The 25,764-nt window shown below is 40.6% G+C and overlaps 3 protein-coding genes across 3 annotated transcripts; 2 read left to right on the top strand and 1 right to left on the bottom strand.

The window, feature by feature from the left end:
* Positions 1–3,664: 3,664 nt before the first annotated feature.
* LOC125058380 (myosin tail region-interacting protein MTI1-like) lies at positions 3,665–5,929 on the top strand. Its single transcript, XM_047662457.1, has 3 exons — positions 3,665–4,111; positions 4,239–4,342; positions 5,215–5,929. Exons 1-3 carry the CDS (start codon positions 3,880–3,882, stop codon positions 5,836–5,838), a joined length of 960 nt encoding a protein of 319 aa, XP_047518413.1. The 5' UTR covers positions 3,665–3,879; the 3' UTR covers positions 5,839–5,929.
* On the bottom strand, positions 4,198–6,357 carry LOC125058348. Its single transcript, XM_047662424.1, has 2 exons — positions 5,929–6,357; positions 4,198–5,176 (listed from the first exon to the last, which is right to left on the bottom strand). Exons 1-2 carry the CDS (start codon positions 6,355–6,357, stop codon positions 4,358–4,360), a joined length of 1,248 nt encoding a protein of 415 aa, XP_047518380.1. The 3' UTR covers positions 4,198–4,357.
* A 14,315-nt stretch (positions 6,358–20,672) lies between these two features.
* On the top strand, positions 20,673–23,595 carry LOC125058334. Its single transcript, XM_047662409.1, has one exon. The coding sequence runs from the start codon at positions 20,939–20,941 to the stop codon at positions 22,913–22,915; it is 1,977 nt and encodes a 658-aa protein (XP_047518365.1). The 5' UTR covers positions 20,673–20,938; the 3' UTR covers positions 22,916–23,595.
* The last annotated feature ends 2,169 nt before the right edge of the window (positions 23,596–25,764 follow it).

Below are 25,764 nucleotides of genomic sequence, written 5' to 3'. Positions count from 1 at the left end.
TTCTATGTTTCAGAAACTGCATTAGACAATAATGAGCAGGGTGCAAGGGATGAAACAAATGAAGTGAGAAATGGATCTGATGCTAGTGGTGCAAGTAATGCTGCGGTCGAGGACGCCGCACTGTCAGGAACGGCCGTCTTACAAAACAATCTCCACCCAGCAAACCGGACCGAGTGAGAGGTTACAAAAAGGAGTAGAACACCGGGGGTATTCTGCGTTTGACTCTCGGACGTGACGGACGCTTTGGTGGTTTTTTTAGTTTAGTTGTGCTAATTATATTGTTGTTCTATTTAGTTGTGTTAAATATTATTTCTGGTTGAGTATAAAGGATGATTCACGCTACACCGTGTCTCGACCGGGCCGTGCCCCGATCGGGCACGAGAGAGAGATGCTGATGAGATCATTGACAATAAAAAATATGTTGCAATCCAAAATCAAAAACTACCCATCCGACCGCTGATCAGCAGAGACAGATGTATCATCATATCCAATGTTTGTCCCATTACCACAGGATACCATAAATATTCTTAAATATTGGTACCAAAGTCAGGTCAATAGTGTGCGTTGGGAGGGTGTCCTGTCGGATCCGTATAGGATGGAGTGTGGGTTGCGGCAAGGTGGGTTGACTTCTCCCATACTTTTTAACTTGTATGTAAATGAGCTGATAGAGGAGTTAACCGGCACCAGAATTGGCTGTAACGTAGATGGCATTAACCTTAACAATTTAAGCTATGCTGATGACATGGTGCTGCTTAGCGCTTCTGTCTGCGGGTTAAGAAAATTATTAGCTATTTGTGAAAAATATGCTGCATCCCATGGTCTTATCTATAATGCCAAGAAAAGCCAAGTGATGGTGTTTGAGTCAGGGAGGAGGAGACTACAAAATGTGCCGACCGTTACTATTAACAACTGTGTTTTACAGCGAGTTAGTAAGTTTAAATGACCTCCCGCGTGTTTGTGCCGTGCGCGGGGACCCGTACGGGGGGATGAAGGAATCCTGGGGGTTGAGTGGAGTAGTGCGCCGGAACAGTTGTGCGCTGCACACAACACACCTCTTTGGTCTGGATTTCTCCTCACACGGGAGGCCGGGGTTTAGCTAACCACGGTCAATCGGCTGTGGCATCCCATAAGCGGGCTGCCGAGCGAGAGTCGGGATGTGGGGGGGGGGGGCGTCGGCGCGGTACGGGACTCGAGGTGAGTTTGCGTCATAGTCTCGTGATGTGAACAGCTCCGTACTTCCTTGCTGCGTGCGGATGCGTCTGCCTCCCTACGTGCTGGCTCTATACCGGAGGAGTAGCTCTGACGTCGCTTGCTGAGCAAGGGACGTCCCCGACTTGAGGGCTCCGTGGCGGGTGGAGAGCTCCAATGGTGAATCCAAACCATATCACCTCATGGATAAAGAGGCTAAAAAACTTAGTAAAACAATCACTAACACCAACAAACCCAGGGTTGCGTCTTTGGACGTGTCGCGGTGCAAGTCACCAGTGGCGCGATACTCTGATGCCCCTGTCACACACACGGATGCACCCTCACGGGCAGCGTCCGGGACCCCAAAGGAGAGGGCAGCGGCTGGGGTTGCACCAATCCGGGCTGCACTCCGGCCTGTACCCAATCCGATGGAATCCCTTATACCACCGCACAAGGATGTGACCACTGCTGCGGCCAGGTTGACTGCGTCGGTCGAGCCAAAGATGGCAACTCCGGACGATGATACAGCATTGTCTGCGTCTGAAGGGGGTGCTTCCGCGGCAAGAACGATGCGGCAGACCGAGGCTGCGACGGAGGGCACGTCCAGTGAATAACCACGACCATGGATATGTCGGCCCTGAAGACCGCAATTCAGGAGCCGACTTTCAAAATGGTCGTAAGCAACTCTAAAAGGCGACGGCACAGGAGAGCCATAAGGGCGCCGGAACAGCAGAAGCTGGTCACCGGCGCTCCGAGGCCACCTGTGAAACCTGGAACTGCCCCCGCTGTAACCACAGTAGAGAGAGGCGGGAAAAGGACACCGAAGCCTAAAAGATCCACTGCTGCGCCCGTGCCTAGCTGCTCTGGGTGCGGCAAGGGACTTAAGAGTTCTAAAACAAACCAAGCCACGAAGGGCCAGAAGCGCGACCGGCCAGAGGAAACCGTAACACCGACTGGAAAAAGTAAAAGGGTCAAACCCAACAAACCCCAGACAGTGGCAGGGACCTCGGCCAGTTACGCGGAAGCGGCAGCATCATACAAAGCTAACGAGCTTTGTGTTGCCGTGATGACTGAGCCTTTCGTGGATATGACACAAGAACAGGCGGATAACATCCGCCTACAAATCGAGGGTAAAATTCAAGATGAGCTCCTGGCGGATCTTGATGCTACCCGACTAACTACCGAGCCAACCAACGACATCAGGTTCCGGGGTAAGGCCCATTTCTCGGATGGTGTCCTCAAAACTTGGTGCGAGGACACTTACACTCTGAGTTGGCTGACCGGAACTTGTGATGTCATCACAAATCCAGTACCTGACACCAGGTTGGTGGTTCGGCCTCAATCGGCGATTCCGAACAAAATTCCGTGTCTGCTACATGTACCAGACTACAGTCGCAACACGGAAACACTGAGGAAACTGATCACGAGGCAAAACCGCCACCTCAACATCAGATCCTGGACCCTGACACACGAACGAAGAACTCAGGACCCGACAGGCGTCAGGCGACAGGCGTATATCTAAAATCAAAGAACATAATCGGCGATTATACTACCTGATGGGAAACATCTATATCCGCATCCTGGATAGAGATGAACCCTCGCAGGTGGCCAACGCCCCACCAACTGCTGCCAGCACATCGGGGGTGGCGTCGTCGGGGCCGGGGATGCAGTCAGAGACGTGGGCAGATTCGGTCACCGGGGCACACGTCCCTATGGAGGTAGCTACACAACCACCGTCACCGGTGCAACTAACTTCGGATGATGAGTTGTTTCAGGAGACCGGGGGGAGTGAATTCAGCGACAGCTGTCTGCGCTCCTCCCCATCGCCGAACTGACCTTATCCAAGCTAACCTCCAGCACAGTCAGACAGCGTCGGCATCCCTACGCAGACTGCTGGAGAGCAATCCGAAGACCATCGCCGCGATCCAGGAGCCGTGGATCAGGAATGGCAAGATATGTGGCCTGGGCAGCACCGGTGGTAAATTTTTACTGGATACCTCCGTAAGTAACCCTAGAACTTGCATAATCTTGCCATGTCATGGCCATCTGGCCAACATGTACCAGCATTTCTAATAAACGAACTCTGGTCAAGGAACCTTACAGCTATTAGGTTACCCAGAAACAATCAACCAGACGTCGTCCTGGCGTCCGCCTACTTACCAGATGACGAGGACGTGCCCATTCCAGAACTCGGCTTTCTGGCTGACTACTGTGAGAGGGAGAAACTGGAGCCAATCATCGCGGCGGACTCCAATGCGCACCACACGTTATGGGGTAACGCTAGTACCAACACTCGAGGTGAGGATATGCTTAATTTTATACTTAGCAATAACCTTATCTTGGCAAACAATGGCTCAAAACCAACTTTTATCAACGCGCGTTCGCAAACTATTATTGATTTAACAATGGTAACTGTCTGTCTATTCACATGGGAAAATCACAAAGATTCAATAGCCGCGTACTGACTGAGCGAGCAGCCTCGCGAGGCTGCCTCGCGAGGCAAATCCTCGGTCGGTCAAGACGTGCCTCGCCCGAGGCAAACGCACGCGCTGCCTCGCCCGAGCGTGCCGCGGCCCGAGCCGAACGTTGTCGGTTTTTGTCGATGTTCAAAGGCGCCTCAGTACGTTTGCCGCGCTCACTCAAGACGGTAGTGTTTTGCCTCGCTTATTCGTTGCGTGTTAGTTGTGCGTCATGGATAAAGAACAGTGTCTTAAATTAATACGACTATATGGTGAATATAGACGACTTTGGGATGCGCAATGTCCTGATTACACAAATAGAGGACTAAGGGAAGATGCATGGAGAAAAATAAGCCAGGAAATGAACCTTCCAATAGCTGAATTAAAGAAAAAAATGGACTCTTTACTAGGGTCTTACAGGAGGGAAAAGTCGAGAGAAAAAAAAAGCCGAATCACAGGATCAGGTATTTATTATTTAATGTTTATGATTAGGGTTAACAACATTCATTTTATTATATTCAAAGTTACATCGGTTTTTATATTATTTCTAATATTATTTCTAATATTATTTTTTTTTATTTTATACTGCAGGTCGTGGTGAAATATATGTTTCGAATTGGTATGCCTATGAAGCCTTCAGTTTTCTAGGAGATAGAAATCACCCAGGAAATACACAAGATACTTTAGGTGAAGAAGTGAGTACCTATTATTTACTGATAATTATTCTGCCAAGAAATTGCTCCGTTTGTTATGAAATGTCTCCCTAAATGTGAACGTATTTCTTTTATATTTGTTGATCCTCGCCGTGGTATGGCTTGAATAGATAGCATTGATGACATTTCTGTATCCTGTCGCCATCGGCCGGGTATTACTGTCCCTTCAACTTCGGCATCGAATGATCCTGGGGGAGTGAACCTTTGTGAGGAAGCTAAATCTCTACGCAAGTAGTTATATAAGCATATGGTAGTCAATACGACTTTCGTAGCTTTTTCTGGTTCTAATAGTAGCGGCTTCCTCAGTACTCTAAAAACGGAGCTTAAAATGCCAAAGGCATTCTCCACAACTCTTCTTGCTCTGGACAGCCTGTAATTGAAAATCCTTTCCATTGAACCTCTTTCTGGAGTACCTTCATAAGGTTTCAATGTGTAATCATTGAGAGCAAAAGCTTTATCGCCTAGAATAAAATAGGGCACTGCAATTTTATACGGTATTTGTAATATTTCTGGTGAAGGAATGTTCAATTCCTTCTTTTCGACCTTTTTATATAAATTGGTATTTTTAAACACACCGCCATCTGATATACGTCCTTTGCTGCCAACGTCTACGTACAGAAATTTATAGTTAGCGTCAACTAAAGCAAACAGCACTATACTTGGAAACATTTTGTAACAGTCATAATCATTGCCACTATTTATCGGCGACTGTAATATAACATGCTTCCCATCCATTGCTCCTATGACATGTGGGAAATTCCATTTGCTCTCAAACTCTTTCGCTATGGTAAGCCACTCTTCTTCGGATGATGGTATCTGTAAATAAAATTAAGTAATAATTTCTATCTTTACAGAATGCAAGTCTGGATAATACTCGAAATGATGACGGTTATAACGAAGAAAAAAATGAAACTTCAAACTCGACGACAACGGAAGGACCTAAACAAAAGTCAACTAGACCTAAAAAGAGATCCAAAATGAACGAAAGTGATGATCTTACTGATAACGCCATATCTGAAGCATTAACACTCTTACAACAGTGTGCAAGCGATAATATATCAGAAAAAAATGATCCCTATAATGTGTATGGCCAATATATAGGAAATGAGTTGAGAAAGTATGATAAAATTACATTAGCATACGTAAAAAATGCAATAAATAAAATTATCTTTGATGCAGACATGGGAGCATACAGTGGTTATAGTTATTATACTCAATCATATGGTGAACACGATAATTTAAGATATATGTCTCATCCCTCTTCCTCATCGACGCCATCTACATATTCGATGCCTGCTGCCTCACCAATGCCTTCTACCTCACCGATGCCTCCTACTTCACCGATGCCTCCTACTTCACCGATGCCTCCTGCCTCATCGATGCCTTCTACTTCACCGATGCCTGCTGCCTCACCAATGCCTCATATCTCACCAATTTCGATGCCTCCCCCTCCTCCTTCTCCAGCTCCTCATCATTAAATATTTGTTTGTTTAATTTTCTTATATTATTTGTCCAATTTTCTAATCAGATTAATAAAAAAATAATAAAAATATGTAATTTTATTTTACCTTAACATAATCCTTTAACACCTCAATTATAGCATCACAGACTTCAGGAACTATAACCGATATCCTTTGTTTTGATATACGAAATAGATACTGTAGACTGGTATAAGAATCTCCTGTGGCCAAAAATCTCAACGTCACTAATAATCTTTCCCTAGCGGATATTGCTTCTCGAAAATTTGTGTCCTTCTTGCTTATTTTGGCGTTTATGAGAGAATACACATTGTCAAATTCGATTTTACTCATTCGAGTGAAATTTTTTTCTTCGTCATCGAAGCACAACTCTTCAAATAATCTGTTCCCAGCCTGTAATCTATTTTTGTATAAGAGTTTAATCCAAAAACGTTTAGTTTTCTGTTTTCTTTTTTTTGCAAGCCTTAGAATTATTAAAAAGGCAGTGGTAGCGACAGCTTTCCGAATGTGCGGCCTCATGGTGGTCTCGGGCAAACTATACGGGCACGCGCGGTCTCTATTCGACTTCAAGTTAAACTGAGCGTCGATGCTCACGATAGCTCGGACTTGCCGCGCGAGGCAGCCTCGGATTAGAAAACTTACAGACCGAGGCTGCCTCGCGCGGCAAACGTTGCGAAACAAACGTCCGAGGCTGCTTCGCGAGGCTGCTCGCTCAGTCAGTACGCGGCTAATGACTGATGATATATTGCATCAACATCGTATACGGTGCCACGATCTACCCATAACATTCAGCGTCGAAATGTAAAATGAAGCATTGATTGCTATTGAGGATCTTTGCATTGTCATTGCCAACTTACCACTTACTAGTTTCGCCAAATCGAACTGCATCTGATTTAATGAATCGTGAACTGCAGTACAGTACTGTAGAAATGGCAGCGATTGTTGCCCGCAATGTCCCACTAATGAATGAGGAACAAAGAACCATTTATGATCGCATTATGCTCGCAGTTTCAGCTGGACAAGGTGGGTTCTTCTATTTGGATGCACCGGGTGGAACTGGCAAAACATTCGTTATTTCGCTAATTCTTGCTGAAATCCTTTATTGGATGGAGGTAGAACAGCTCATTCAGTATTTAAGCTGCCACTAAATATTCAGAATAACCCTGACGCAGTATGCAACATTAAGAAACAATCGTCCATGGCCACTGTGCTGAAACGGTGTAAAATTATTATTTGGGATGAATGTACTATGGCACACAAACATTCACTTGAGACGTTGAACAGGACATTGAAAGATATTAAAAACAGTGACAAACTATTTGGCGGAACTCTGTTGGTCCTTTCAGGTGATTTCAGACACACTTCCAGTCATTCCACGTTCAACATACGCTGATGAGATCAAAGCTTGCTTAAAATCATCTTCATTGTGGCGTAATGTTGAAAAACTACAGCTAAAAATAAATATGCGCGTTCAAATGCTTCAAGATCCATCCGCTGAAACATTTTCAAAACAACCCTTAGATATCGGTGATGGAAAAGTTGCTATAGATGAAACTGGATACGTAAAATTACCGACCGATTTCTGCACAATCGCTGATTCGCAAGATACTCTCATTGAACAAATATTTCCCGATGTACACACACAGTACATAAATCATATTGATACAGTTTGCGACGACAGCGAAGCAGTAAATTTTCCCACAGAGTTTTTGAACTCACTGGATTTGCCAGGCATGCCACCCACCGCGTAATTTACAATTAAAATTGGATCTCCAAATATCTTGCTTCGTAATTTGAACCCGCCCCGGCTGTGCAACGGTACGCGATTAGTTATTCAAAAATTAATGAAAAGCGTGATCGAAGCCAGGATTTTAAATGGCAAGTTCAGAGGTGAAAATATACTCATACCACGGATTCCTATTATACCTACAGATGTGCCAATTCAATTCAAACGTATTCAGTTTCCGATTAGATTGGCATTTGCAATGACTATCAACAAATCCCAAGGTCAAATGATGTCTGTTTGTGGATTAGATTTGAGAACACCATGTTTTTCACACGGACAATTATACGTGGCATGCTCTCGACTGGGTAAACCATCCAGTTTGTTTGTGTTAGCTTAAGATGGACTAACAAAAAATATTGTTCACGCTATAGCATTAAGAGATTGATATTGTTTAATAGTGTTACTGTCGTAATTGTTTAATTAATGATATATAATTTTAAGGAATAAATTATAATAACTTAAAAATAATGTTTGCCTTTTGTTATTTTTATGTTCCCTCATCGTTCACAGCGCTCCATGCTTATTTCACGCATATACCACATTCTTACATACATACATACTTACAATAAGTAAGCTATTTTTTGTCTAAACTAGAAATTACTAGGAAATTATTTATATGGCAAAACAACGTTTGCCGGGTCAGCTAGTTTCTTATATAAGTTCTAAATTTTGTAAATATGTCCACAAAGAAAAATGTCGAATTAAGGTCTGAGAGTAGTATGTCTGAAAAATGAGAGACAAGTGTGTTATTGAAGTTCATAAAACCTTTTGACAGATCCCGTGATAAGTTATGTTCATTTATAAATAATTGTAATAATGCATTGTAATTAGCCTCTCAAAGTCAAAAGCCCCTTTTGCTAAATTATGCCAACTCGAAAACAAAGCTGAAACCGCTGCGTCCATTAAATACTTTGAAAGCTGGCAACAGCTGAGCCAATTTTTTGAATCTCAATTTGGAGAGCGCAAGCATTATGCACATTTATTGTTAGACCTACAAGAGAGCCAACAACACCCTAACGAATCGGTTAGCCAATACTCCTTGAGATAGAATCTAGCCTTTATAAATTATTATTAACCGAGATCACACTCAACACTATATTTTACTTTTTTTTTGGTGGGGCATGTGGTGTACCTATGCCTTATATCTATATTAATGATTATATTAGTATAAATTCACATGCATTGTATTAGAGCAGGGAGTATTAAATGTATCTTCGAACTGTAAACATCGTCCTTACATGGCGACCCTGCCATTTAAGGTTCGGTTTCGGGTTGCAGCTCAGTGAATTGTGAAACATGATTTTGGACATTCGAATTTTAATTGTTCGAACATTCGCTAGTTACATATTGGTTTTTAAAAATGGGAAAGGTGCAAAGTAAAGAAAAAATCGTGATTGCTCAAAATGCCGCAGATGGCGTAAGAAATAAATAAATAATTGTTCATATCATTAAATTTGTTTGTCCGCTTAGAAAGGAATTGCCTTTCAGGTAAAATCGTGCGTAAAACTAAACTTAGTTTTTCTATATTTTATACTCAACAACTTTAGAAATATCGTAAATTTTCAGTGTCATAAATAAATTCTTATCTTTTAAAGTCATTGAGATAATAATCCCTCATAGTTAAAATATTAAACAATAATAAATACATCTATAGCGTCGGTCCCCTTTGTTTTTGCACGTGCGCCAACCTTTTATTAGGGTCAGTTAATTACAGTCTTAACGTCGTTTCCAATAACAAAGCATTTGGCTATTTTCTTAAATAAAACTTCACCTCACGGCCTTTAAATATCTTTAGTCTCACTCTAGCTGCCTTTCTGAACGGTCATCTCCGCTCTCGCGAATAATCACTCATTTAACTTGGAATTTCTTATTCCTACGCGAATAACGAGTCAAAAAGTTTGTGTTCTCGCGACGATCTTGTGTTCGGAAGTTGTTTACTGTGAGCTTATCGGTGTGAGTTCTCACCCGACGGAATCGCTGCTGCTGCGTCTACCAGGAACCTCTCCGCCAGCCATCTACAATAGTCAGTACTTCTAGTTAATTCTCATTTTTAATTGTTTAATTTTTGAATTTTGCATTATTTTAACGTCAATTGTCACGTGCCAATTTTATTTCATTTTTATTTTAAACTAAATTCATTTTAAATTCTATTTCATACATTTTAAACAGGCGATACAGTTTTCAATTTATACAGGATCATTCAGTTTTCAATTTAAGTCATTTTAACCGCCAGCGACTCTGTTTTTTTTTTTAATTCAATTTAAATTCTCATCAAAACCCACTGCTAGCTACAGTAAAAGACTACACACACGTTCGTCCGGTGCCAAATGGCTAAAATTCAATTAGAAACGCCGGAAATTTTTCATCTGAAATAAATAAATAATTGTTCATATCATTAAATTTGTTTGTTAAAGAGTTTAGTTTTTCTATATTTTATACTCAACAACTTTAGAAACATCGTAAATTTTCATTGTCATAAATAACTGTAAATAATGTCTTCGAACTGTACACATCGTTCTTATTTAGTCCCGTCCTTACGAGATTAAATCAATGTTTTCCGAACCTTTCTTCGTTCAGAAGCTGTCATACGGTGAACAGTACATGCAACTAATCATAAGGAAGGGTTAATTATGGATCAGCACATTTCAGAAAATCTTCTATTTTCTAATTGTATTGTTAAAGTAAAAGATAACAACTGTGTAAATATAACTAACTGTGTAATAAAAACTAACCTAAATCTTAATATTCTACCGTTAGATTCCATTTCATATGCCATTTATTTAATAAGTCGTGATATAACTCACAGTACCGATAAAGTTATTAACTCATTGAGATTGAGTAATTTAAATATAGAGAACAATGCTCTTATTGAACTATGTTCGAAATTCTCTGACATATTCTATCTTCCCGACGATCAACTTACTTATACTTCTGCAATTAAACAATCAAAAAATTTTGGGGGTCCATGAAATGAAAATGGGGTCCACGATAGTGGATCTCAACACATACACTGATAGTACCTATTTACTTACATCATACTATCTTATAATATCAAACATATACATTATATTGACTTATATTATTTTATTTATAGTTTATTTTGTTTATTCTTATTACTGGGACGATACAACCCATGCAAAAATCAGTAATGAAATAATAAGTGCTTTTTACAACTTTCTGCAAAATAACAATTTGATAGACAATATTAAGGTATTAAGAATAATATCTGATGGATGTTCTGGACAGAACAAGAATACCGGCATGATCTCAATGCTTGCTAATGGCTTTACTTAGAAGCACCAAGGCAACTTAAAAGAATAGAAATAATTTACCCTATTGTTGGCCACTCGTTTATTCCCCCAGACAGGGTTTTTGCTAAAATTGAAAAGGTCATAAAAACTAAGGAAGTTATAACATCACCAACTGAATATGTGTCCGTATTGCAAGAACATACACAATGTACAGATCTGGCATCAATTCCTGTATATGACTGGAAGACTATTTATCAGAATATTATAAAGCCCGGACTATGACTGAAAATGTAATACATTTCGGTCTAAAGTCAGTGCAAGGAGAAGTTAACTATCGGGCAGAAAACCACACAAAAATGACAATTACCAAAAAAGGGAAAAAAATAACTATGATTCAACCTGATATCATTCAACCTAATAAAATAATCCCGAATGCTGCCAAATTACACGATGTTTTGAAATTATTAAAAACGCATTTCGGTGATAATTGGGAAACCTTGGAGACATTAACTTTTTATAAAATAGTTAAAGAGAGAGCACAAGAACATATGATTGACTTACAAAGGGACTAAGGCCGGCAAGAGACGCAAATACATGAAAGACAAAGCCAATAAATGGGGGTTCAAAATCTATGTCAGAGCTGGAGTATCACGTATGATCTAAGATTTTATCATGTACGGAGGAGAGGACGCTTTAAGGTTCCATAATTTCATAGAAGAAGAATTGTCGCTAGGGTTTGGAGCTCAAGTATATTTCTTTTTCATGCCCAGAACTCTTCTACATACTGAGAGAAAACTACGGAATTTTGAGATTGGGCACCATCAGAAAAAATAGACTGAGAGGAGCAGATGCAGTTATACGTACGGAAAAAGAAATTAAGAAAAGCCTCGAGAATCTTATCATCAAGCAGTTTGTGACAAAATCGCCTGGTAGTTGTGCGTTGGAATGACAACAAAGTCGTAACGTCGTTGATGTCGGCGCTCCCGCGACCCTTTATCCTCATGGGAGACCTTAATGCTAGGTCTCCCACTTGGGGTGCAAGGTGTCGTGTCAGAGGGGTCCGGTTGTAGAGAAGTGGGCGGCGGAGTTGCGCCTTGTTTTCTTAAATGAGAGAACAGTGCCCATCTGTATCCGCACGCAAGGCAGTTCAAGGGTGGATGTCACTCTTCCTTCGACTACGGCGTGGAGCGTGTTGGACGGAGTCGAGACCCTATCGGATCATCAATATATCCGGATGTGGGTCTCTACGTCGATGAGGTGGGGAATGCAAGGGCAGACACTCCAGAGTCGGGAGAGTTTCCCCCGCTGGTCGATACGCCGACTGGACCGCCAGATCTCGGAGGAGGTGGCCATTGTGGAGGGCTAGTGTATGCCCGCTGGTGTTGTGGAAGTTGAGGAAGGAGCTGGCACACTGAACCTAAGTCTACGGAGAGTATCGAATGCGGCAATGCCCAAATGGAGGCCACCGAAGGGGAGGAGGGCGGTCTACAGCTGGGCGTCGGAGATTAGCAATCTACGGGGCGCATGTGGCGAAGCCAGAAGGGCCTACGACAGAAGTCGCCGGAGGAGAGGAGATGGCCCCGATGTTACGGAGAGATGAGGTCGAGCTGTAAATTACATGTATACGCAAAATCGCACATTTAAACCGATACCGAATCAAGTAGCTAAGTCTTTTCACCGGGAAAATAACAGAGGATTCACAAGTAATTCTCGAGGACGCGGACGTATTTCTGGGCGTTCTGTATATCGTAGTAATTACAATAGTAGTAAAAGACAGCATGGATATGTTTGAAACCAACCCCAAAGCGTTGTACAAGGTAATTATTCGTCAGAAAATAACCAAAATTTAGAGTTTTTTCGATTCTAACTTTATTTTATCATGCAACGCATATAATAATTTCGTAGGATTAACAACGTTAGGTACCAAATATAGACTGTTGAAAACTGAGGTTAAAATTCCAAACGTATTTTCAATTACAACTCGGGATCTAGATAAATTTTGGTTAATAACCTTTTTGGTGAGCCTACTTCATGGTTTCCAGGGTAGGGTTTCATTACGTGTTGGCTCAATGCAAAAGCACCGTCAGCTAAAAACACGGAATATTAATATTCGATCCTGGAAGTGGACATGGTGGTGGAAAATCTATCTCGTAATAATATAATGTAATAATAAAGCAAATGGCCGTGGCTTTTGGACAATTAACAAATGTTTTGGGTCAAAGGCAGAATTAAAATATACCTGCTCACAAAGACGATGATTGCAATCTATACGCAAAATTATTGGCTATAAAGCTACGTGAACTGTCAACTGATGAACAAAAAATTATGATGTACCAAATAGATGGGTTGTTTATAAACAGAATCAGTCAAAAATCAAATGAGCGAATTACATACGGTACCCTAAAGTACATCGCTGACATCGCGGCACGTGTATGGTCAACGTGCCGGCTTCGAGGAATTGCTCTGCTGATACAGCATTTACCGCGTTTAACATTTTAATTAAATAAAATATGTTTGTGCATTCCGATTTTATCTAGCACCGATAACGGACTTAGTTTTGTAATTTAATTATAAGTTTATTAATAAATACTTAGCTAATTATTGTTTTTTTTTTGGGAGTCCGGGCTGTCGTAATAAGCGTCATACACCATACTCTCAATATTATTCTCGACCGTCGTCAATGGCATATTCAACACCATCTCCTCAAGTCATTCGGAGTCGGCCAACATCAGTTAATAGTGTTTATTCTGAACCTATTCATAACAACCAAAGTTTCTTCCCTCTCCAAACACACAAACTTCTTATTCAGCGCCAGACATGGCAAAACATATTCCAACTCCAATAGCTCCAGCTTCGTCTACATCAACAGCACCCTCGTCATCTATTCGTATCATTCGGACCAAATCATCAACCCAGCCCCACGTGAAACCAACATTATAAACATGGCTATGTTGAATGCTTTCGAAGATTTTGATTCGTCGACATAATTCTTATTTAAATGAATAAATAATTAAACAATAAAGCATTCGGCTAACATACATTCATAGAACATATTTCCTATGATTCTATTAAAATCTAAATAAATGTATAACATAATGTTTTGTTTTATTCCTACCTTATCTAGATCACGGCAAACTTCACGAATGATTATTGATATCATAGAGACAGATACTTTAAACAAGTAGTGAAGGCTTTTGTAAGAATCACCAGATGCCAAAAATCGTAGCGTAATGGTCTGTATCATGCTTAGATATCATTGGTGAAATTTTTTGCAGTAAAAACTCAAAATCAGAATAGCTCATTCGACAGAAGTTATCAAACTCTCCAGATGGTTCATATAAAAGTTCATTAAATTTCTCTTTTACAAATTGTCTGTAACAAATAAAATATATCGCAAGTATTGTGGCATAACTCAACTGCAACAGATAATGGTTAAATCAAAATAGGAGTCGTAGTCATCTTCGCTGTCGTCGAGCTTTCCTTTTTTTATTTCACTTTGCTTACATTTCAAATAAAAGTACGTTAAACCAAATGCAATAGCCGTCACAAGTTCGGTGTCCGCCATTCTAGGATGTATATCGCTGACTGACGCATTCACAAACGTATAAACGCCTTTCAAACGCCAAACGAGATTTGTGGAGGCTTGGGACTGTTTGCAGTTTCCCAAGGCTTGGTAAGCGTGTAAACGTACCATTAAACAGTAGACTCAAATGTCGACATTATGGCTGATGCCAACAAACCAATCTATGACAATAAGATGAAGTATTGGAATAATATAATTGTTATACGAAGCAAGCATTTTTATTATACACCAGAATCGAATTATGAGAATTCATCACACTATCTAATTCTGTAATATTTGCTTTTTGATAGACCATATCTGTGTGCGCTTGAGAGCACGCTTGCGCACATAGTACTGGTAATGGAGAAATAGAGATAAATGTCATTTTCCATCCCTCTAATCCAGGATATATGCTTCAGGCTATAACACTAAACTAGGTAAATTACTTACAAGTTCCTTCTATGTTTCAGAGACTCCATTAGACAATAATGAGCAGGTTGCAAGGGATGAAACAAATGAAGTGAGAAATGGATCTGATGCTAGTGGTGCAAGTAATGCTGCGGTCGAGGACGCCGCACTGTCAGGAACGGCCGTCTTAGAAAACAATCTCCACCCAGCAAACCGGACCGAGTGAGAGGTTACAAAAAGGAGTGGAACACCGGGGGTATTCTGCGTTTGGCTCTCGGACGTGACGGACGCTTTAGTGGTTTTTTTAGTTTAGTTGTGCTAATTATATTGTTGTTCTATTTAGTTGTGTTAAATATTATTTCTGGTTGAGTATAAAGGATGATTCACGCTACACCGTGTCTCGATCGGGCACGAGAGAGAGATGCTGATGAGATCATTGACAATAAAAAATACGTTACAATCCAAAATCAAAAACTACCCATCCGACCGCTGATCAGCAGAGACAGATGTATCATCATATCCAATGTTTGTCCCATTACCACAGGATACCATAAATATTCTTAAATATTGGTACCAAAGTCAGGTCAATAGTGTGCGTTGGGAGGGTGTCCTGTCGGATCCGTATAGGATGGAGTGTGGGTTGCGGCAAGGTGGGTTGACTTCTCCCATACTTTTTAACTTGTATGTAAATGAGCTGATAGAGGAGTTAACCGGCACCAGAATTGGCTGTAACGTAGATGGCATTAACCTTAACAATTTAAGCTATGCTGATGACATGGTGCTGCTTAGCGCTTCTGTCTGCGGGTTAAGAAAATTATTAGCTATTTGTGAAAAATATGCTGCATCCCATGGTCTTATCTATAATGCCAAGAAAAGCCAAGTGATGGTGTTTGAGTCAGGGAGGAGGAGACTACAAAATGTGCCGACCGTTACTATTAACAACTGTGTTTTACAGCGAGTTAGTAAGTTTAAATGACCTCCCGCGTGTTTGTGCCGTGCGCGGGGACCCGTACGGGGGGATGAAGGAATCCTGGGGGTTGAGTGGAGTAGTGCGCCGGAACAGTTGTGCGCTGCACACAACACACCTCTTTGGTCTGGATTTCTCCTCACACGGGAGGCCGGGGTTTAGCTAACCACGGTCAATCGGCTGTGGCATCCCATAAGCGGGCTGCCGAGCGAGAGTCGGGATGTGGGGGGGGGGGGGCGTCGGCGCGGTACGGGACTCGAGGTGAGTTTGCGTCATAGTCTCGTGATGTGAACAGCTCCGTACTTCCTTGCTGCGTGCGGATGCGTCTGCCTCCCTACGTGCTGGCTCTATACCGGAGGAGTAGCTCTGACGTCGCTTGCTGAGCAAAGAACGTCCCCGACTTGAGGGCTCCGTGGCGGGTGGAGAGCTCCAATGGTGAATCCAAACCATATCACCTCATGGATAAAGAGGCTAAAAAACTTAGTAAAACAATCACTAACACCAACAAACCCAGGGTTGCGTCTTTGGACGTGTCGCGGTGCAAGTCACCAGTGGCGCGATACTCTGATGCCCCTGTCACACACACGGATGCACCCTCACGGGCAGCGTCCGGGACCCCAAAGGAGAGGGCAGCGGCTGGGGTTGCACCAATCCGGGCTGCACTCCGGCCTGTACCCAATCCGATGGAATCCCTTATACCACCGCACAAGGATGTGACCACTGCTGCGGCCAGGTTGACTGCGTCGGTCGAGCCAAAGATGGCAACTCCGGACGATGATACAGCATTGTCTGCGTCTGAAGGGGGTGCTTCCGCGGCAAGAACGATGCGGCAGACCGAGGCTGCGACGGAGGGCACGTCCAGTGAATAACCACGACCATGGATATGTCGGCCCTGAAGACCGCAACTCAGGAGCCGACTTTCAAAATGGTCGTAAGCAACTCTAAAAGGCGAAGGCACAGGAGAGCCATAAGGGCGCCGGAACAGCAGAAGCTGGTCACCGGCGCTCCGAGGCCACCTGTGAAACCTGGAACTGCCCCCGCTGTAACCACAGTAGAGAGAGGCGGGAAAAGGACACCGAAGCCTCAAAGATCCACTGCTGCGCCCGTGCCTAGCTGCTCTGGGTGCGGCAAGGGACTTAAGAGTTCTAAAACAAACCAAGCCACGAAGGGCCAGAAGCGCGACCGGACAGAGGAAACCGTAACACCGACTGGAAAAAGTAAAAGGGTCAAACCCAACAAACCCCAGACAGTGGCAGGGACCTCGGCCAGTTACGCGGAAGCGGCAGCATCATACAAAAAAAATTTTTATCAACGCGCGTTCGCAAACTATTATTGATTTAACAATGGTAACTGTCTGTCTATTCACATGGGAAAATCACAAAGATTCAATGACTGATGATATATTGCATCAACATCGTATACGGTGCCACGATCTACCCATAACATTCAGCGTCGAAATGTAAAATGAAGCATTGATTGCTATTGAGGATCTTTGCATTGTCATTGCCAACTTACCACTAACTAGTTTCGCCAAATCGAACTGCATCTGATTTAATGAATCGTGAACTGCAGTACAGTACTGTAGAAATGGCAGCGATTGTTGCCCGCAATGTCCCACTAATGAATGAGGAACAAAGAACCATTTATGATCGCATTATGCTCGCAGTTTCAGCTGGACAAGGTGGGTTCTTCTATTTGGATGCACCGGGTGGAACTGGCAAAACATTCGTTATTTCGCTAATTCTTGCTGAAATCCTTTATTGGATGGAGGTAGAACAGCTCATTCAGTATTTAAGCTGCCACTAAATATTCAGAATAACCCTGACGCAGTATGCAACATTAAGAAACAATCGTCCATGGCCACTGTGCTGAAACGGTGTAAAATTATTATTTGGGATGAATGTACTATGGCACACAAACATTCACTTGAGACGTTGAACAGGACATTGAAAGATATTAAAAACAGTGACAAACTATTTGGCGGAACTCTGTTGGTCCTTTCAGGTGATTTCAGACACACTTCCAGTCATTCCACGTTCAACATACGCTGATGAGATCAAAGCTTGCTTAAAATCATCTTCATTGTGGCGTAATGTTGAAAAACTACAGCTAAAAATAAATATGCGCGTTCAAATGCTTCAAGATCCATCCGCTGAAACATTTTCAAAACAACCCTTAGATATCGGTGATGGAAAAGTTGCTATAGATGAAACTGGATACGTAAAATTACCGACCGATTTCTGCACAATCGCTGATTCGCAAGATACTCTCATTGAACAAATATTTCCCGATGTACACACACAGTACATAAATCATATTGATACAGTTTGCGACGACAGCGAAGCAGTAAATTTTCCCACAGAGTTTTTGAACTCACTGGATTTGCCAGGCATGCCACCGCGTAATTTACAATTAAAATTGGATCTCCAAATATCTTGCTTCGTAATTTGAACCCGCCCCGGCTGTGCAACGGTACGCGATTAGTTATTCAAAAATTAATGAAAAGCGTGATCGAAGCCAGGATTTTAAATGGCAAGTTCAGAGGTGAAAATATACTCATACCACGGATTCCTATTATACCTACAGATGTGCCAATTCAATTCAAACGTATTCAGTTTCCGATTAGATTGGCATTTGCAATGACTATCAACAAATCCCAAGGTCAAATGATGTCTGTTTGTGGATTAGATTTGAGAACACCATGTTTTTCACACGGACAATTATACGTGGCATGCTCTCGACTGGGTAAACCATCCAGTTTGTTTGTGTTAGCTTAAGATGGACTAACAAAAAATATTGTTCACGCTATAGCATTAAGAGATTGATATTGTTTAATAGTGTTACTGTCGTAATTGTTTAATAAATGATATATAATTTTAAGGAATAAATTATAATAACTTAAAAATAATGTTTGCCTTTTGTTATTTTTATGTTCCCTCATCGTTCACAGCGCTCCATGCTTATTTCACGCATATACCACATTCTTACATACATACATACTTACAATAAGTAAGCTATTTTTTGTCTAAACTAGAAATTACTAGAAAATTATTTATATGGCAAAACAACGTTTGCCGGGTCAGCTAGTTTCTTATATAAGTTCTAAATTTTGTAAATATGTCCACAAAGAAAGATATCGAATTAAGGTCTGAGAGTAGTATGTCTGAAAAATTAGAGACAAGTGTGTTATTGAAGTTCATAAAACCTTTTGACGGATCCCGTGATAAGTTATGTTCATTTATAAATAATTGTAATAATGCTTTTAAATTAGCCTCACAAAGTCAAAAGCCCCTTTTGCTAAATTATATACTGTGCCAACTCGAAAACAAAGCTGAAACCGCTGCGTCCATTAAATACTTTGAAAGCTGGGAACAGCTGAGCCAATTTTTACCATCTCAATTTGGAGAGCGCAAGCATTATGCACATTTATTGTTAGACCTACAAGAGAGCCAACAACTCCCTAACGAATCGGTTAGCCAATACTCCTTGAGAGTGGAATCTAGCCTTTATAAATTATTATTAACCGAGATCACACTCAACACTATATTTTACTTTTTTTTTTGGTGGGGCATGTGGTGTACCTATGCCTTATATCTATATTAATGATTATATTAGTATAAATTCACATGCATTGTATTAGAGCAGGGAGTATTAAATGTATCTTCGAACTGTAAACATCGTCCTTACATGGCGACCCTGCCATTTAAGGTTCGGTTTCGGGTTGCAGCTCAGTGAATTGTGAAACATGATTTTGGACATTCGAATTTTAATTGTTAGAACATTCGCTAGTTACATATTGGTTTTTAAAAATGGGAAAGGTGCAAAGTAAAGAAAAAATCGTGATTGCTCAAAATGCCGCAGGTGGCGTAAGAAATAAATAAATAATTGTTCATATCATTAAATTTGTTTGTCCGCTTAGAAAGGAATTGCATTTCAGGTAAAATCGTGCGTAAAACTAAACTTAGTTTTTCTATATTTTATACTCAACAACTTTAGAAATATCGTAAATTTTCAGTGTCATAAATAAATTCTTATCTTTTAAAGTCATTGAGATAATAATCCCTCATAGTTAAAATATTAAACAATAATAAATACATCTATAGCGTCGGTCCCCTTTGTTTTTGCACGTGCGCCAACCTTTTATTAGGGTCAGTTAATTACAGTCTTAACGTCGTTTCCAATAACAAAGCATTTGGCTATTTTCTTAAATAAAACTTCACCTCACGGCCTTTAAATATCTTTAGTCTCACTCTAGCTGCCTTTCTGAACGGTCATCTCCGCTCTCGCGAATAATCACTCATTTAACTTGGAATTTCTTATTCCTACGCGAATAACGAGTCAAAAAGTTTGTGTTCTCGCGACGATCTTGTGTTCGGAAGTTGTTTACTGTGAGCTTATCGGTGTGAGTTCTCACCCGACGGAATCGCTGCTGCTGCGTCTACCAGGAACCTCTCCGCCAGCCATCTACAATAGTCAGTACTTCTAGTTAATTCTCATTTTTAATTGTTTAATTTTTGAATTTTGCATTATTTTAACGTCAATTGTCACGTGCCAATTTTATTTCATTTTTATTTTAAACTAAATTCATTTTAAATTCTATTTCATACATTTTAAACAGGCGATACAGTTTTCAATTTATACAGGATCATTCAGTTTTCAATTTAAGTCATTTTAACCGCCAGCGACTCTGTTTTTTTTTTTAATTCAATTTAAATTCTCATCAAAACCCACTGCTAGCTACAGTAAAAGACTACACACACGTTCGTCCGGTGCCAAATGGCTAAAATTCAATTAGAAACGCCGGAAATTTTTCATCTGAAATAAATAAATAATTGTTCATATCATTAAATTTGTTTGTCCGCTTAGAAAGGAATGGGGTTAAATATAATGATCACCATAAAATGCTTTGATACCCTTAGTTCTTTTACCAAAAATATATACTTAACACCAGATAAATAACGTCTAAAATTACAATAGTACTAGCTATTTTAGTCACGACTGCACTTCAAATTGTATTCGAACACCAAATGTAGTAAATGATCACCAAATCTTAGCGAGCAAATTAATGCGCTATTTCTGCCTAAATAAACCACTATGATTGACATAAAATGTAGGCTTATTACCAAATGAAGCATTATGATGCCATATTAAGTTATGTCTGCGGCTTACGATCCTCTCCCACCACACCGCAAGCGCCGCGCACGCCCGGACACGATCGCCAATTTAGTCGCGTGCGAGCACTTGCTTTTATTGGGTGTGTTTTGGTATCTATCTTCTTTGCAATGGCGAATGAAAACTTAGCGGGACCGAGTTCGTGTGCTCCGCTGTTGAGTACTTCATCGGAATCAGATGAAGACGAATATAAAATCACAGAGCATACGAAAAAACGTCGAAGGCAAAATAAAGTTTGGGTTTTTGAAAGAAAATTTATAACTGTGCGGAGCGCTGAGGAATTTATCAAAAATGAGAAGACCTGGTCAATACAAAAAATTCATACGACTGAAGAAGGAGTAAAACGTTACTATCGTTGTAACAAAGTGAAGCTTCGGGCTGAAATTCAGTGTTCTGCCGCGATTTATCTTTTATTTGACGCATCGTGTGATGATATATTATTATTTCGTACTGAAACATGTCACGACCATGAAAATTCTGACTGTCAGTCGACTAGGGGAATAAATGAGGCAACGAAAAAGGAAATAGAAAAACTATTCGAACTGCGTTTGAAACCTAAATCTATTATGAAGAACTTAAGTAAAATTAATGGACTAGTTCTGCCGACTAAGTTACAGTTAAACAATTATCTTAAAATCATACGTAAGAAAAAATACGGGCCATCGGTAATAAGCTTGGGACAGCTTGAATTATGGTTAAAAGAAAACTCTGAAATACCTGATGACGGTCACGAAGTTTTTGTTTTGGCGTATGAAATTTCTGAAGATGATTTAGATCAGAACTTCCGGTTCATGTTAACGACGAAATATTTAATTGGTCTATCACGCCAATGTTCTGTTCTTCACGCGGATGCCACATATAAGCTCATTTGGCAAGGGTTTCCAGTACTTGTGATTGGAACTACAGACAGAGATAAACATTTTCACCCATTTGGATTAGCTGTGACAACAGCTGAACGAACGGAAGACTTCATATTTTTATTTTCCGCATTAAAAAAAGCAGTTTTCTCAATATTTTCATACACTTTAAGTTGTAAAGTTTTGGTCTGTGATGCAGCGAAGGCTATACAAACTGCCTTTGCGTGCACATTTGGAACAGATACAGTCATAAGAATGTGCTGGGCGCATGCGAAAAAGAAGATGCAAACAAGAGTAGAGCAAAGTGTGCAAAAGAAATCCCAAAAAGAGATCTTACAAGATATTGATGCTTTACAGTGTGCCTCAACTCAGGAAATATTTGATCGAGCCAGCGAAAAATTTTTGGACAAGTGGAAAGCCGAAAAAGATTTTGTTACATACTTTGAAAATGAATGGCTAATACTAAATCGTTTCTGGTATTTGGGCGCATCTCTGGGGACTCCTGCTACAAACAATGCTCTGGAATCTTTCAATAAAACAATAAAAGATGGTGGCACGCTTCGTGAGCGTCATCCTTTGGCGCGGTTCTTAGTAATTGCTTCTGATATAGTCAAGGACTGGTCTAATGAATACGTGATTAATAATACTGAGAGACGGTTCGCTCAACTGCCGACAGTATCTTTAAAGATGTGGACAGAAAGTTACCAATGGGCAAAACTGTCGAAGCAGGTGCCATTAAAGAATAGTACTGAGCTAGTTTGCTCATACAGAATTCCAGCTGGGTCGGATTTAGATTGCAAAAATTATGAAAAGCCATGGGAGACCTTTGACGAATACAAAGAGCAACATTTTAGAGAGTGGGAAGTTATAATGCCCCGAGAAAAGGAAAATTGGTTACACGGCACATGCAATTGCCCAAAGTTTCTCAAAGATTACATTTGCAAGCATCTCGTTGGATTGGCGATTCGGCTTAAGCACGTCCAGCCACCTTCAGAGGCCAGAGCTATTCCGATTGGCATGAAGCGCAAAAGAGGACGACCAGCCAAAGCTAAGAAAGCATTAATTGTGCAGTGAATTAATACAGAAGACTGATTCTTCTTAAGATTTTTTAAATGCTTATTATTAGTTTAGTTTTAAGATCTTTGAACTGTTTATTATTAGTTTTAAGAGGACTATCTTTTTAATGATTGTTTCAATAATTAAAAAAGGGATTATTGAAATTGTAAGAGTTTTATTTTTTATTTTAGGTATAGCATTTGGTTGTAAACGAAACGCTCAAGATAATTTTTTTTTGTAGTGGTTAATCAATTTGGAGACAAAAAGGTTAGGAGTAAATTTACTTTACTGTGTTTGGCAAAATATTTTTTTTGCCGAGGGTAATTTACTTTAATCGGATAACGAGATTTTATTTTTTTGCATTTCATTTTAAATTAAAATATGGTTAATAATTTGGTTTTCATTAACTATTTTTGGGCTAACAATGAGTTTTTTGGAGCCAGTTTGCTTAAATAGGATAGCAAGATGTAAAAACTTTGGTTATAATTTTACATTAAAATGCTGTTTTAATTTTGGCGATCATTTACTACTTTTGGGTTAACAATGATTTATTTGGAGTCATTTTGCTTAAATAGGATAGCGAGATGTTAAAACTTAGGTTGTAATTTTACATTAAAATGCGGGTTTAATTTTGGTAATCATTTACTATTTTTGTCTGTTATATGTTACTATACCTGGTGGTAAGTTAAACATAAGCCGAAAGGAATTGCCTTTCAGGTAAAATCGTGCGTTAAAGAGTTTAGTTTTTCTATATTTTATACTCAACAACTTTAGAAACATCGTAAATTTTCATTGTCATAAATAACTGTAAATAATGTCTTCGAACTGTACACATCGTTCTTATTTAGTCCCGTCCTTACGAGATTAAATCAATGTTTTCCGAACCTTTCTTCGTTCAGAAGCTGTCATACGGTGAACAGTACATGCAACTAATCATAAGGAAGGGTTAATTATGGATCAGCACATTTCAGAAAATCTTCTATTTTCTAATTGTATTGTTAAAGTAAAAGATAACAACTGTGTAAATATAACTAACTGTGTAATAAAAACTAACCTAAATCTTAATATTATACCGTTAGATCCGATTAATTCAATAAGTCGTGATATAATAGCGGTGAAGTTATTAACTCATTAAGATTGAGTAATTTAAATAAAGAGAACAATGCTCTTATTGAACTATGTTCGAAATTATCTGACATATTCCATCTTCCCGACGATCAACTTACTTATACTTCTGCAATTAAACATCATATCAAAACTAATAGTGACATTCATACTAAATTCTAGATTTCGAGAATGTCACAAGAAAGAAGTAGAAAAGCATATCAATAAAATGCTGGACCAAAATATTATTGAACCCTCTTCTTCTCCTTGGAGCTCACCAATTTGGTTTTTGTCCGAGACCTCAATGTCGCAGCAAAAGAGTTGGGTGAGATAGTAGGAAATCTTATTAAGCGGTGTTTGGAGGTTGATAAGAGACGGCGTCTCGAAAGAGATAATATCTCTAATAAGATCAGCCTATCAGGTTTGGGCATTGAAAGGGTGAGCATGCGTACAACTGCAACAGGGGCGCAGCCGTTAGAGATCCCGGATTCCCAGAGGTGGGAAAAGGCCGACAGCAGTGGCAGCTAAGGGTGGTTGCTCTTTTCATCAAATTAAGCCTGGGAAAATCCTTACGCCTGAGAATGGTATGGTGGACATATTTATCCTGTGTCCGATCTCTGCTGCCAAGAAGGTATCCGAAGGGAGGCTTCTTATTGGGTGGAGCTCGGCCAGGGAAGAAATACGTGAGAAATGACCTCTAAGATGCTTTAAATGTATGCGACTGTATGCCCCACAAGAGAAGTGTGTACATCAGAGGTGGATCTAGGACTGGCGTGTTATAGGTGAGTGCGGTTTGCAGGCGAAAGCTTTATTGGTGACTTGGGTCTTGCGATCCAGCGGGCTGGGACTTAAAGGCTGGGTTGACACTTTTGTAAATCTCATGGGGCCGCTTCTAGACGAGTGGGCGGCAGAGTTAGGGCTTCTGTTTAATAATAGGGGGTCGGAACGTACATGTGTACGACCACAGGGAATCACGCTTGTCACTTCAAACTTCGCGTGGATTTGGAGACGTTCTCAGATCACCGTTACATAAGATTTGTTGTTTGTTAATGCTTCTTTAGACCCACCTCCCTTAACGGACGACAGCGAAATATTTGGGCATGCACCTGGACAAACGCCTGACTTGGCAAGACCATATAAAAGCCAAGAAGGAGTATGCTATTGGTAGGCTTCGTAGCATGAACTGGCTATTAGGTAGAAATGCCGCACTCAGTATGGATAATAAACTTCTCATCTACAAAACTGTAATAAAACCAATATTGTTCTATGGGATACAGCTCTGGGGGTCAGCAAGCCGCTCTAATATCGAAACCCTGCAGCGGCTACAAAACAAAACACTGCGAAATGTGAGCGGTGCGCCGTGGTTAACACGAAATACTTAAATCCATAAATATTTGGGAATTGCCACTGTCGAGAGACATTAAAAGATCAACCGTGCGATACAAAATGAGGCTTCAGCAACACGTCAAGCTGAGGGCCTCTTGAAAACGACGGCCAGTGTATATCGGCTGAAAAGGGCAAAACTTACCGCAGTCTGACAGTTTATGAATTACGGAGGGAATAAAAAAAATATTGGATTTTCGTTCCCCAATTGCCATTATTTCTTATTTTCTGATAAAAGTCATGAGCCTGATTGCAGATGGATTGAAAATTAAAAAACCCACCTCTCAGGCAACGGACCAGTCGTCGGACTTTTCCGCGCTGGACGTTTGGTCTACTTAACCGGGAGCGAGCGGAAGAGGTTGCCATTGTTCAGACATGGT

Source organism: Pieris napi, chromosome 18, assembly GCF_905475465.1.
Source record: "Pieris napi chromosome 18, ilPieNapi1.2, whole genome shotgun sequence".
In the NCBI taxonomy this organism is placed as follows: Eukaryota; Metazoa; Arthropoda; class Insecta; order Lepidoptera; family Pieridae; genus Pieris; species Pieris napi.
This window is presented reverse-complemented; position numbering and strand designations above follow the sequence as displayed.

What these genes read in the sequence shown, in the direction of transcription:
- LOC125058380 (XM_047662457.1), top strand. Translation starts at nt 3,880, where the DNA reads ATGGATAAAGAACAGTGTCTTAAATTAATACGACTATATGGTGAATAT. An exon ending in AAGCCGAATCACAGGATCAG is followed by an intron (nt 4,112 to 4,238) that starts GTATTTATTATT and finishes TTTATACTGCAG; the next exon opens with GTCGTGGTGAAATATATGTT. An exon ending in AAGATACTTTAGGTGAAGAA is followed by an intron (nt 4,343 to 5,214) that starts GTGAGTACCTAT and finishes CTATCTTTACAG; the next exon opens with AATGCAAGTCTGGATAATAC.
- LOC125058334 (XM_047662409.1), top strand. Translation starts at nt 20,939, where the DNA reads ATGAAGCATTATGATGCCATATTAAGTTATGTCTGCGGCTTACGATCC.
- LOC125058348 (XM_047662424.1), bottom strand. Translation starts at nt 6,357, where the DNA reads ATGAGGCCGCACATTCGGAAAGCTGTCGCTACCACTGCCTTTTTAATA. An exon ending in TGTTAAAGGATTATGTTAAG is followed by an intron (nt 5,177 to 5,928) that starts GTAAAATAAAAT and finishes TTTTATTTACAG; the next exon opens with ATACCATCATCCGAAGAAGA.